The sequence below is a fragment of the Rhopalosiphum maidis genome, chromosome 4 (genome assembly GCF_003676215.2).
Source record: "Rhopalosiphum maidis isolate BTI-1 chromosome 4, ASM367621v3, whole genome shotgun sequence".
NCBI classification, from domain to species: Eukaryota; Metazoa; Arthropoda; class Insecta; order Hemiptera; family Aphididae; genus Rhopalosiphum; species Rhopalosiphum maidis.
This window is the reverse complement of record NC_040880.1, coordinates 24,837,997-24,853,535: the sequence shown is the minus strand read 5'-3', so window position 1 is coordinate 24,853,535 and position 15,539 is coordinate 24,837,997. Positions and strand designations below refer to the sequence as shown.

The 15,539-nt window shown below is 32.7% G+C and overlaps 1 protein-coding gene across 6 annotated transcripts in view; it reads left to right on the top strand.

Annotated features, from left to right (window-relative positions):
• LOC113552287 (transcription factor AP-2-epsilon) overlaps positions 1-15,539 on the top strand; it is a 165,371-nt gene that overhangs the window by 138,764 nt on the left and 11,068 nt on the right. For all 6 annotated transcript variants that reach the window (XM_026955108.1, XM_026955117.1, XM_026955100.1 and 3 more), the window contains 4 exons: positions 435-608; positions 3,707-3,761; positions 6,517-6,676; positions 8,600-8,718. In XM_026955108.1, coding sequence (XP_026810909.1) covers positions 435-608; positions 3,707-3,761; positions 6,517-6,676; positions 8,600-8,718 — 508 coding nt within the window. The remainder of the gene's footprint in view (positions 1-434; positions 609-3,706; positions 3,762-6,516; positions 6,677-8,599; positions 8,719-15,539) is intronic.

The window sequence follows — 15,539 nt, the reverse complement described above, 5'->3', positions numbered from 1 at the left end:
TAATATATTTAAACAACTTATTTTTAAGATAACAAATACTTAAGTTATATTTTTTGCTATCATATATATATAATATATATATATACAATATACATGTATCTAGTTTATATGTATTATGTACAATACAATAAATTATTAGTATCTCATGCAGTCATGCTCAAGAAAATAAAAATTTTTTACCCAACACTTTATGGTTAGGTATAATAGACATATCATTTGATATAAAGACGTTTGAATAATATATTAAAATGTTTAACTATATAGATCACGAATACTATAATATTTTTCAGTACTCGTAAACTCGTTAGTATTTATATTATAAAATAATGTAATAATATTATATGCTATATGAGATAATCAGAAAGCTATTAAAATGTATTAATATTAGGTACATATAATAATATAATAACGTGATTTTTGTTATTGTTCCATAGGGCAACATGCACCCGTCTTTTCCGTATGAAAGCGGCCGTTCCCGGGGAGGCGAGTATGGTTCTGGCGTTGGTGGAGTTCGAGGCCGTGGCGACGTGCTCGTTCAATCGCACCCAGGCCTGGAAGACTCGCTGGTCCTACATAACGCCCTGTCCAGCGTGGTGGAAGAAGCTCAGGTGAGTCATCGTTTTCAATCGAATGATTATTATTTTTTATCGTGATTTATCACCACCATATTGGTACCATCATAATTATAATATAAAGCGTACCTGCAGTATATTATTCTGATATTACAAACGAGGGCTGTAGCAGCGCTTCACCGCGGGTGTCCGAAGACACGCCTTATATCAACCGGGAGAGGGTTGAACCGGTTGTCATTAGCTGATTACCGGTTGCTTTTAATAAGTATAATATAATACATTATAACTGGTAAGTCATGCGGCTGAGGGTGAAAATATTTTGCTTGCTGTTTTTGGTAATATGTGAATCATATAAGAAATTGCAGTTAGTTGCGATGCTTACGACCTCGCCTTTATATAATAACTAAAAAAAAATAATAATAATAACTACGTTATAGATTAGAATTTACAACGCGCGTATTTCTACGTGAGCTGTGATAACTACGCATGCCCATCTACGTCGTACACACAATATATTACAGCCAAGTCTCGATAACTCGAAGATGTGGATAAAAAATTACTAACCAAAATTAAGTAATAATAAAATGACATTTTTAAAGTTTTTATTAAATACGTATATATAAATTAAACTAAAAATATGTAATAAAACTGTATTATAAAAAAAATCAAGACACAATGGTATTATAATGGTGTTAATAATACATACTTTTTTATTAATATTTGACGTTTTATCTGTTTATTTTTTAAATATTTTAATTCTTCTACTGTTTTAAAAAAAGAGGTATTCTTTGACAGATATTTTACTTGAAGTATAATGATTAATGATGATATTGCTTGGTTCGAGGTAATAATATTTTAAGTTTTTCTTTGGGTTTCGTAATTTTCATAATTCTTGAAGTTATTACAATTTTATATATTTATATCCATAATTGTGTCATCAGTTAACATTCAGCAGATCAAATAATTACCATAGATTGTAGCAAACACTTAAAATGTAGTTTGTTGTATTAGACTAGTAGTTGCATGTGACAGTTTTACAATCATGTCCACTATCATTGATTTTAAATATATATTCCTATCACACTGATGTAGGTTCTTAGATATTACATAGATACTTCGACTTAACTATTTATCACAATTTCATCTCTGAGTTAACGTGACTAATAATACGTTGAGTGTACAATTCAAATATATATACCTAGTCAAGTTTTCCGAATTATTACTTATATAATAATAACCTATAACGTATATATCGTATGTAGATAGACGATACCGTGCCCAGCAAATGATTGATGATATTATTCGGAACACGCGTATTGATCCGACGATGATCCGAAGATTTTTAATTACACAAACAAAAAGTACCGCCGACGATCATTGCAGCAGTACTGCGCGAGCAGGAATTTTTATAGCAAATGATACTGCCGCTGCAGTAGATTGTGCATTACACAAGTTCTAACACCGAAATATACCTTTATACATTTTATTTGATTCTGGAACAAGGCATAGATAGTAGCTTAATTTATCTTATTTATTTACAACGCATAAGTATTTAAAAAACAAATCTGTGAGTTACAAATTAATCTCTCACAAATATTATATTTATAAAATATTAGTATAGCATTTAGTTATTCCGTTGAATAGGTTTGAATCACTTATTAATCCATTTGTTCCAAGAAATAACTTTTTATCTAATTAATATACTTTATTAAATACAATTTCAGATAGTTATTAAAATATTTCATACTTATTTTATATTAGTCTGTGTTAATTTTCGGTTTCGTGATTATTGAAAATTTGAGATGGCTCCAATGTTTTACGCGTTTATGTATATTAACATTTAAAAAGACAAATTATAATCATGTCTGATAAGTATTAAAAAAGTCAGGTATCTATATTTCGTTTTAATTTTTAAATCTAAGATATTAAGGGCAATTCAACACTTATTATATACACGAGAATACTATAGGTAATTATTACGAATAGTACTTAAACAATATACTTATAATATTTACAGTCAATATTAATAATTAATACCACCATCGTCATCCAATTACAAGTAGAAAAGTAGTAGTAACTACGGCTATCGTTGTAGCTCTCTTCGACATTTAAATGAACATGTATATGATATCAATTATTATTATTGGCACATAGGCCAGCCATAGCTATATGTATACACAGGTACCTCTATATATACTTTCTGATAGGTTTTACCGATCCAGACACTCCTCCTGCAGGAGAACCACCGCCGTTATAAGTACATTATTTTAATACATACTGCCCAATTGCCCCATGTATATTATATATATATATATATATATATTCTTAAGCACATATGGAATATAATATATATTATGATATGTTGTACGGTAGACATGACAAGTGTAATGGTAGCGTATAATGTTATATTATACACCAACCCATGTGAGTCTGTGTGTGTGACGCGGCGTGTGTCGGCAGATTACAGCTCCCGAGATACGGCCGCGTTTTAATTTTTTTTTAATCGGGTGCGCCCATAACTCGTTACGTCCCCGAAATAATATTCAAAAAAAAATAGGTAATATATTATTATGTATATATCGTTTGTGCGCGTATACATAATAAAATATAATAAATCCGAAACGCGCGTTTTTGTTTTTTAAGTGGCCTTTCGCATTCGATTTATCTTCGTCGAAGTTAATAGTAATTATTATTATCGAAAATATAATAATATTATACGTACATCATGTAATAAAAATATTACATTAAATATATACGCACTGCCACGTTACTACTATATACTCGTTCTGATACTAAGACGATTCTTTACGTTCTGTTATATACTCGTATACACGATAATATTATTATCATGACAACGACGTACACGAGTAATAATCGTAATAATATAATCTCCTGCGCGCGCCTTTTTTAATAATAATGATACCGGTGCGATCGTCGTTATAATAATAATAATAATATTATTATTATTATTTTATATACGACCGCAATCAAGCAGTAGCCCGGTCTCCACAATATCACGATATTGCAGGTACGCGTAATATGGGTACCTATACTTGATATATACACGTAATCGTGTAATTATATTATACTTATATTATATTACGACTGATTATTTATTTTTTTTCTCCCAACAGGAGCACAATGTGGACGACAGTAGTTCGTTTATGAACGATTTGCCACTACTAAAACGTAAGTACTTTCGTACATTTAATATACCTAATATAATACATTATTTATATAAGTTATATGTGTGTGCTAGGAAAAAAATAATTAATTGTGTATTGTGGTATAATGTATAATATAAACGCTCGACGTCGAGATATTACTAAATACTCAGATAATACATATATTATGTTCGAACGGCACACGCGCAAATAATTGGCCTTATACCGGTTACTAGTTTGACGCGCGTGTGTTCAATACTCCGAACAGTTATGTGTAGGGGACCGACTACGGTCCTCTCGGACCGAGTTCTCGTATTTTCTTTATGAGATTTAATTATATTTTCCATTTAAATTATTTATCGTAGTCGTGTAAATCGCAAACGTATTAATTAATTTCTTTACCGGAACGCGAATTACTTGCAGCGTGCGCCCACTGCTGTACACAGTATGCTGCAATAGTTTGACGTTTTCGTGAAAATTCGTCGTCCCCTATATATTTATAGGTACCAATGACGGTCGCGATGAGTCTCGCTGATTGGCCGACTAACGGGGCCAATAAAACGAAAAGTTCGACGTCCCGCTGACGTCGAAATGTCGAGGGTCCTTTTGCCCTCCGGGCTCGGGTTCGTTCCCAGGTGCTTTATTCCGGCAAGCAGTAGTCACCCACTTCCCGATTTTCAAGCCTAATAAACCCATTCGAATAATTATTTCATTAAGCACCAGTGTGTGTTCCGCATGTAATCGTATTTTTATAATATATATATATATATATACTTATTTATTTAATTTTATTACGCGTGATTTTCTTGTTCCAGTTGGACGGTTAGGTACTTTTATATTTATTTTACGCAGTGAGTCCCGCAACGATCTCCATGCGCACAGACCTCATACGATCTATAACGGCATGAATTTTATAGCTCACCCTCAACACTGTACGTCCTATGTTTATATAATATGTGTGCATAATTCAATACACCGGTACGGCGTCATATATGAGTGTCAGTTAAAAAAATAATAATAATTTCTGTAAAATAAAAAATAATACGATGAAAATTTATTCGTTTGCAAATGGAAAAGGGGTTGCACGTCGAACGTGATTTCGTGCTCGTTATTACGTTTATAAGTCGATTTTTTCACCCCTCTAATGAGAAGAGACCGCGCCGTCTGGATTCCTGGGCGATGACTTTGCGGGGGTAAGGGCGAACATCTCTCTCGTATCTACTCACACACACACACATAATATATGTATACTTTTCAACGCACCAAGGCCACAAAATTCAGAATTATCACGTTTGCTGAAAATTCGAAATATTATGAAATATTATTTAATACGGTATAAACTGTCGCAACAGTAATGACGCGATGGGAAATATAATATGCAAAACAGATTTTGGAGACGTTCGTCATTATATTATTATTATACGTTTACGAGTTGTATTCAATATCGTGTGTAGGTATATACACATAGTGATTATGTATAATATACTTCTGTATAATTATTTCGTATGCCACCGTGCGATATTTAATAATAATAAATAATAATTATTATTAATATAATATAACGATCGCGCGACACTACGAGTATAATATGCATATATAGTATGTACATGTACGTGTAATTTTCGTATATGAATAATATTGTAAATAATGAAAACAGTGTTCAGTTAGAATATAATATTATGTTTTTTCTTTCGATTTCCGCTTCCCGCCGTGCGTTTCACACCTCTATTGTACAGTTTAGCTATAAGAGAACACCTACATTATGAGACATTTGACAAGGTAGTAAGTGCGTTCGGCGCTCATATTATATAATAATATACAGCTCATATGCGCACACGGTTTCGTAGTGTTATTTTTTTGTGTTTTTTTACGTTTTCTGGGGGCGTCCACCGGGAACGGCCCAGAAAAACACAGCACCCCCTCGACGAGCAGCGCGTATACACGGCTAATTTGGGGTGTGCCACGTATGACTTGACGGGGGGCGTGCGTGGACATCTGTTGTGTTCGTGTTAGCAAATTTTTTTTTATTTTAAGTCCCATTGTCGATATTTTGTAAAAAAGCACACACACGCTGCACACAATCATTTCGCACCCTCCCGCCAGAACCTGAGACGTTATATTATTATTATTGTATCCGAAGGCGGATTTTCATTCGAGTGGACGTATACCCATATTATATTGTGTTGTATATATATATTTATCGTGTTTGTTCGATATACTTACAGTGTATTACAGTTACCTCCGGCTAAAAATGTTGACCAAATGTTCGTCTAACACTATATGTTTATATTAAATTATGAGTATATACTCACCTATAATTCGGAAATTTTTCGACAATAGTCTGAATATTTTTGCGCACTCGTTCACAATCACCTCTTACACCTACATTATTTGAGCCAATAACATATAATATTATGTTATTGAAACTATTGAATATAACGATATTCAAGGGACTGATAAAAAATAGGCTTTAATAAATCATTATGTAAATATAAAAACTAAATGAAATGAGAAATATAATGTATTATATGTTTATAATGGAACGATATGTACTTCAAAATTATTTAAAGTTTATTAAATTTAGTACAATGATGATTTAATATAATATCTAGACAATTTACATTTACTTATATATATTATAAATTAACATTTTAACTTCAAAATTTTGAAAAAATATATTTAAATACTAATATTGTTTAGTTACATTCATGAATGTATTAAATTAAATTGTATTCAAGTCATAATATTTTTTAAGTAATTATTGTCATTTATTTTTCTAGGTATGTCTACTACCCCATCGGACGTGTTTTGCAGCGTACCCGGACGTCTGTCGTTGCTCAGCTCTACGTCAAAGTACAAAGTAACTGTTGGCGAAGTTCAACGCAGATTGTCACCTCCAGAATGTCTGAACGCCTCTTTATTAGGCGGTGTGCTAAGAAGGTAAATATTATATTATTTTCAACCTAAAAAAAAATGTCTACGATGTAGCTTTTTCATCGTATTATTATTTTAACAATTCCTGTGTACATAATGTGTTCTCGAATAAAACGTAACTGAACAATTTAAACTAACTGCTGTGTGTGTTTGAGCGTGTGTGAGTTTAAAAAAAAAGTGAAAATGATTACAAATTGTCTTACAAATTGGATGCACCAATTGAATATAAACAAAACACGGAAGATTGCCGTGACAAAAATTATTTCTGCAGTTTTGCAGAAAAATATTGCGACCATATCCAAAGTGATGTCGAGCAACTAATTTTATTTAACCGTTAAAGACGACCGTGAGAGATAATCAATTACTATAATAAAATAATGTGGTGATAAATAAAAAATAAATACGCTAAAAATTTAATTGTATTAAACTTTACGAGCGCAGTGACCCCTAGTCGGATGAAGGGATATTATTTGTCATAGATACTTGTTATCTATACATATTATAATATATTATTACGCAGTGTTTGTGTGTATATTATGCTGCGTGTAAGACATTTAACAAGTGCAAATCGGTAATACTCGATTTAGCTGCGAGTAGGTTGATTGTCTCATACTTAATGTCTGTTTTATTTTTATTATTATTTTAATGTAATATAAACAAGGTATAGCATATATGTATACCTACCTATTTTTCTTTAGTTTTATTATTATTATTAAACGCAATAAATTCTTTAAGATCATCGTTTAATTTATTGTCGGCTTTAAAAAAGAAAATATTCCAAACGATCAGCTAGTGATGTAGGAAACGAGGAGCTTTCTATATACATAATAATATTACCTATATAGGTAAACACCGTATATCTACGAGGGCGTGAGCTGCAGCGCATCGCGCGACGGTCAGTGAACACCTGTTGTGTATACCTGAATAACATATAGTTATAAGCACTTAAAAACATGCATGATCGGGTACACCCTAAAAAAGTCACTTAACGCGTTTTTATGTCTAGTAAAATATATATGTGTTTCGTCAATCGTAGTCCTTTATTTCAGCATTTTTACGACGCTTGTCGTCGTCGAGAGTTTTAATCATTTTACGCCTATATAGGTACGCGACACGACACTTATTATATTATATATTATAATAACACATATAACATAATAATAATACTATTATATATTATATATAAATACAATAATGTTATAGTCTTTGCATGTATAAAATACTTGCTATCGTTGTCCTTTAATTGCCACGATGCTTGACGACTTGTAATAAAAACGATAATAATAATAATTTGTACTAAAATTAGAAGCATCAGTAGCGAGGATGAATAGCGTACATTTTTATTATTTATGTTAGGCAACATCCAGAGCTGTTACATAACTAAATTTTTAGTTCGAAATGTACAAATCGAGAGCACTACTTTACGTGTTTGGGGGGAGACAAATGTCCTTGTTGTCCAATCCTAAGGTAGTAAGATAAACTCTATATAACCAGTCATAAATATTCAGCTATTTAAATAAATTAATTAAATTTGCGAAATAAACATATTTATTTTTGACTGATTTCGTTCATAATAAATCATGCAGGTCTCAATATTGATATACAAATAATTACACTATTTTCCGAGATGAAGTTGAATAATTATTGCAAATTATATAGTTACAACAACTTACAACACTACTGTAACACTCATTCTCTCGGTATTAAGCTATAGTCATCCATGTATGTCGATATATCATTTTGCCAAAATCAATTGATCACAATAGTATTGTGGTCATACCAAATAATAATTCGTGGTACAATATAAGAACCACAGTTAGTTGGTGTTTGCAGGTTAATACACAAATTTCTTGATTTGTATATAATAATTAAAATAATTAATTATAAACATGATTATAGCATCAAAATATTTGTTTTGGATTTTTTTAGAGCAAAATCCAAAAACGGTGGACGGCTATTACGCGAAAAACTCGAAAAAATTGGTCTAAACCTGCCGGCTGGTCGAAGAAAGGCCGCAAACGTAACACTGCTCACGTCGCTTGTCGAAGGTATGTAGTAACCCAATTTATATATTATTACATTAAACATTATTTTCTTATATACGATTAAAACCTCATGCAATACACGAGCTCGATCTGCCGAACAAGACTAATATTTTCCAGCCGTGTCCGTGCGTAAACAATTTATGCATGCTAAATGTGCGTAATTTTATCTTATCTATACATTTAATAGTTACATAGGTATAAACTTTGGTTAAATGCGAACGGCCGTCAATCGACGAAACGGAATGTTTCAGAAACGTCCATATTATATAAATATTATATTATTTAAAAATGTTTCGAAAACTTATATATTTTGTCGTCGTCGACGTCCGATGACCCACATCGATATAACCGTCACGCAAACCTTCGAAGGATTGCGGCGGCGACGACTTCATATTATAATATGCGTTTGTCGTGTTAAAGACGTCTTCCCGCGTGCGATAAATCTCTCGGTACCGTATATTGTGTGTGACGTCACGCGGTCCACTGTCACTCTGAAATGTCGGCCTAGGGGCCAGGATGGAAATGCATATAATATAATTACGTGTTGGTATAGGTTATACTATACAGGACAGGTATATTGTGCAAAGTGTCCGTTAATGTAAGGGAGAATTCCGACGTTTTTTCAACTTTCATCAAATGTGTGTGTTATATATCGATCGTATCGGTTCTGATGTAGGTATTATTGGATAATTTAATTTCCGTTTCGTATTTATAAATCGTTGAAAATAAAAAGTATAGTCGCTTAGAGAAATGCGTTACAAAAATGATAATATTATATAGACATTAGTTTTCATATTGCATTTTATTCAGTTCGAAAGGAAGTTACGTGAACGTCGTGAACACAAAATGTAAAGTAACTATCACAGCAGTGAAATTTTCACCCAATTTTAAAATATGTACAAAACCCAAAATACATCGAAATAATACACAGACGAATTTTGTATAGCAATTGTTAATATTTAAGTATACTCATGAGTACCTTAACTTTAAAAATTTTAAATTATATAAGGTATTATTTTAATGTTCTTATTAAAAATAACTTAATACATTTTTAACTATCTATGGGGCATATTAAGCCATCTGAGATTTTTAAAAAAACATAAAAATAAATGTTGATTAGTGTACGGACTCGGGACTATATTATAACGAAAGCATTTTAATTTATATATTTTTATGACCGTACAAAATAATCATCATATTACTAAAATAATAATTAGAATAATTATTAAATTAATATAATATTTTAATAATAGGGACAAATGCCGTAATTTCACAACCTGTACACCGATTTTCGACTATCCTGCAAGTATTTCATTCATCGGCGTGTACCTATACTTACCTAAAATATTAAACGGGAATATACCAACCACAAAACGTGTGCGCAAAACGAAAAAACGGGCCAAAAACGTGCTTCATTTGTGTTCGCGAAATTAATGTTTGCGGTCGTCGGCGTCGAGCTATGCACAATAATATTATAGCCATATATTTTAAAAATATATGTGTTGTGAAGCCCAGACGCGGACAACGTAGTTGTTCATTTCAATCAAGTGTCACGCCCATAGCCTGAATTTTTCCCGCATCCGGAATTTCGCAGTCCGGAAACACAGTTATAATATGTACTGCAGTGTATTATATGACCACGCGCGCCAAATAATCAAAAAGAAAAATCCACTAAATACTTAATCCTGGTTGGAACACGATGTAAAATATTTCGCCCGACCACCACGCGTATAATGTACGTAAATACCTATAATATGTATTACTATTATACAGACAAACCTATATATGTATTATTATAATATAATTACGTGCCGCTGCTGCAGGGTGACCGAAATTCTTTCAGTTTGTAGACACACACACACATTAAACATATATACGTTTAGTTATAGATCTAAAATAATATAAGTTTTTGGAAACGTTAAAGTTGTCCTGGAAGTTTTTAGCCATTATATAATTAATAACATTTTTTATCATCCCTTTTGATCTTTTATTCTCGACATTTTCAAATCAAAAGGTAATACAGCCTCCAAAACTAAAAATTTTTTTATATTGACGACGAAAGCAATCAAAATACAACTCAGCAACTGTCATCTGCTAGACTTGCGAGACAACTTCGATTTTTATCGAAACAATCGCGTGCGTACGCCGAACAGTCGCGGGATAACAGACCGCGGCCTGTTATCACGTGAAACATTGCGTCGCCGATTGACTTGTTGCCGTCGACGCATTCTTCAGAGTGGCGGTGTGTGTATGTGTGTGTGTGTGTGTGTGTGTGTGTGTGTGTGTATTTAATATATATATATATATATATATATTATAATTTATAATATGTCGTGCTTTATATATACTACGTTATATTATTATCATACTTTGCGAATACGTACAAAACCACCGCGGCGGCCCCTAACGCATAGCTCTGTTCAGACAATCAGATACTATTTGCAACTATCGGACACGCACTGTCCACGGAGGTGTTACTTAGCAACGGCGGCCAGTCGCGAGATATTATAACGCGGTTTTGCATCTCGTAGCATATGTATATACTTGTATAAGTGTGTGTGTGTGTGTGTATGTGTAAGCATATTCAACGCGGCCCGACGACGACGACAACAGGTGCCCCAGTCGGCGTCGGCGAATAAGAAACGGTTTTACGGCGGTTGATTTATGGCCCGAACGGTCGGCAACAATGGTCTCTTCTCAGCTCGGCGCAACGGTTGAGGTGTAAAAGGATAAAATATATTGTATTATGCGCGCGAGCGCGAGCGCGCGAATAGAAGAATAAAAATAATAATAATAAAATAGAAAAAAGGCAGCACTGGTATGTATATGGCGTGTACAGAGAGAGCGATAGAGACTTGGCGGTAGATGAAATAGATTCAACCGATCGCAATCACCGCCAAGTAATATACATGTATAATAATATTGTATATATATTATTCACGACCGATCAAAAAAAAAAATAGTGCAAAAGAAAAGGAAGTTCTCTTGCGGTACATACGATTGCTGCGTATTATATTCGTAAATCGCTTAAACATATATATTATTCTGTCCAACATTTCCAGAGGTTAAATTATCTCTTAATAATTTTAACTTTTAAAATAATTATTAAAACCAAGATACGATACAATAATAACGATAAGTTGGCGTTCGCTTAAAAAACATTAATTGACACGCTATATTATGCCACGTATATAGAATAGCTATATGATGTACGATTGTTTCCAAAATTTGATTTTTTTTCATTGCTTTTTGTTATTCATACCTTAATATATTTATCGAGTATGTCATGAATTATACTTCGTCTATTCTACTACCAGAATAAGTATATTATGTATAGATGCCATTTTCGATATAAAAACGACATAATATGAAATGATTCTCTGATCATACAGATCACCGACGATGTGGTCGAACATTTGTGCGTTGAGAATCGTTCGCGGATTGTTTACTTCTACGGGAGCGGAATAATAATATAATGTTTGGACGGTTCTCCGATCAATTAAGCGTGAAATTATAATCGGTCAAAACATAAAATCGCGCCAGTATAATAATTACCATAATTATGGTTCATGCCATTATATAGACTCATTTCGAGTGTATTTATAAACATAAATAAATAATAACATAGATATTACACACATATAACCGACGACACGCCTAGTGTACACATTGTGTTATTCTGGAACGTATACAACAATAATTATAATAGTATACTAAATGTCTAAATAGTAGCAACAGACAGAAGTAGTTAATGAGCTTTGATAAACATTCGGAAGTGGACGTTTTGTCACGGACACGCGTTCAGAATATTGTATTAATTTATTATGCTGTAGCTGTGCAATAAATCGCACATCGCCGCCGTGACGACCACGTGGCGCTCTCGTGCCAGGCGATCATATGAACAGATCATAGTGAGTGATAGAGAGAGAGAGGAAGGTGCGAAGACAACGCATCATTAAAAAAAATAGCATATAACTTAATCCATCTACTCGAGAGTATACTCATTAATGGCGAGAGAGAGATAGAAATTTAACAACAAATATATCAATATTTTTGGAAAAATATAGCATCTACGCATTGGAGTTGTCACAATATGCACAGTTTATAAATATCTCTTAAAGAAAAAATATTTATTCACCCAAGACTTGAACTGAATTTATTCTGTGCACATATATATTATATCATTTGTATCGTTATTTTCGTGAAGTACGAAAATATTACGACGTATTGATTCGCGGTTTTTTTAAATATATATGTTCGCGCACATTAAGCGTTGATTATTACTCATACAGTCATACACCTAAACATATAAAATAAACCATACTGCGATGGATAACATCATATTTAATCCTATATACTATATAGTATATACGATGATGATCGATGGCTGCAGTCGTCGATCGGATTTCCCGTTACGACAATCGTCGTCTGAACACTATAGGCAGCATATAGTCTCAGAGAATTATTAACCTACTTTTTGTCGCCACCGTCCCGACCTCGCGGCGGCTGTTATTATATTATTTCGTTATAATATATTATACGTAATCGCCCCGCGTACATATCATTATTATTATTGTTGTTGTTGTTGTATTAGACGTATATTATATTATTATATATTATAACTGCTGCAGATAATATAAAAATACCATAATATACGTCTTCTTAAGACTAGGTGGGAGTATAGGCCACCACCGTTCGCGAGAGGCATCGAAATTAGAATACATTATTTTTGGTTCGTTATCAATTGGTATAGAGGCTGCCTGACTGCTTATTATTATATTTTAGAACAATAGGAAACCGCACACAGCTGAATAGAAAGCTGCAAGAATATTATATGTATCTTTTATTATTATTATTATTCACACAAACACATACACTCACGCAAGTTCGATATATTTTTACGCGTTGTACACCTTGGGCTCTTGTGCACATTATTTAATACTATCACAGCTGATAATCCAATTTGTGTATATGTATATAATGTTTATATATATATATATATATGGATATACTCACGTGTGCGTGTAGGCACAGCAGTGATCGTTGCGCAAGAATTGACTACCATTGTTTTGACCAATGGCGGGAAATTCGTCACGGATAACGCGCTTTCCGAACGCCCCCCAGTGGCCCTCCCGCTTCTATAACAAATTTTAGTATTATTATTATAATCATTATCATTATCATCATCTTCATCATCGTGGTTGGTCATCGAGAGTAGATATTTTACATAGTATATCGAATATACAGAGGTGCACGCGCTATAGTAGCTCATATATGCGTATTATATATAGATACGAGTATATTGTGATCGACGCGTGAACATAATTGAAAAACGCCGTCGCCTAAATGATAATAATAATAATAATGGCAATGACTCGGCCCGGATTAAGATGGTCGCAGATTGAAGGCACCTGACTCTAAGATGCAAGTTTTTTAAAAGCTCGTATATGTTTACAGTATTACCTATATAATTTATTTTATTTACTATAGTAAACTAATTTTTTTATGTATAAAAAAAATATTATATTGCTTATTTTTAATTTTTAATATTAGACTAGAATAATATTATATTTTATTAGCAGTAATATAGTGTATGACAATCAATAATCGTTTATATTAAGTATATAGTACATTCAAAAATAATATTATTATAAAAATAAATTATTTTAAAATTATATTATAATTATTTTAAAGCAAAATTTAGTTCACTCAGTTTTTATTAGGTGCCTTAAGTTTATATTATAAGACACATTTTATTGTATATAAGTTGTTATTTATATTTTTAAAGGTGGGAAAAATAACCGTCCGGAGTGTAAAATATATGTGAATGTTTGCATAAGCTCTTCCTACAAAATATTATTATTAAAACTCGCAAATGTCCATAGGTTAAGTATATACCATAGACATGAAGGTATTGATAAAGTAATTTATATCAAACATGCAAACATCAACGAGTACATCATAATTATGCATCATAATATAATAATTAATAATTTTACTCAAGAACATACTAATTAGTTAGTACTACCAAATTGTAAATACTTAAAATTATCGACATCGACACTTAAAGAAAAAACCCCTATACTTTAAGCCTACTTAAATACCCATTATAATATTAATGCTCATTCGTTGATAGCAATATGCGTATACCTTCTCACGTATATCAATATAATATTTTTCGTTTCTCGACATCAGTTTCTTTTCGGCGGAAGCCGCGCCTTTAATGCCGGTGACGCGCGTGCGTGTGAAAACGTACCGCTCACACACACACGCACAATAATATAATATACAAGTTGCATCGCCGACGCTAAAAACCGGAATTTCCGGACACGGATACGCGAAGCTTACGCGCGGATACCTATTTATATATGCATATTATAATATATATATGTATGTATAACGCACATACACATGCGTATTTACGCACGCACACACGCGACTTGAATGGGCATATATATTATATATAATATAAATATATCTACGCGTTATCAATGAGTTCGTGCACACACGCCCACGACCACTATATACACACACATACACATACAACATATTATAATGTTATGAGCTCGATGCCCGGTTTTTAGGGTCACCTGCCACAATTTGACCTCCTGCAGGACCGTCGACGACTGCTGATGCAGTGTACGAACCACCTATATGTATATACAGTAAAATATAAAATAGCAGCTAGTTTTCTTCGTGTAACTTTCGCCTCGAGGGTCCCAAAATATGCTGGTCAAATTTCACTCGATCCGCTTTTTCTATGTTTTTATTATTATTATTATCCGACTTTAATGGAGGATTCAAATTCATTTCCATATTCCATG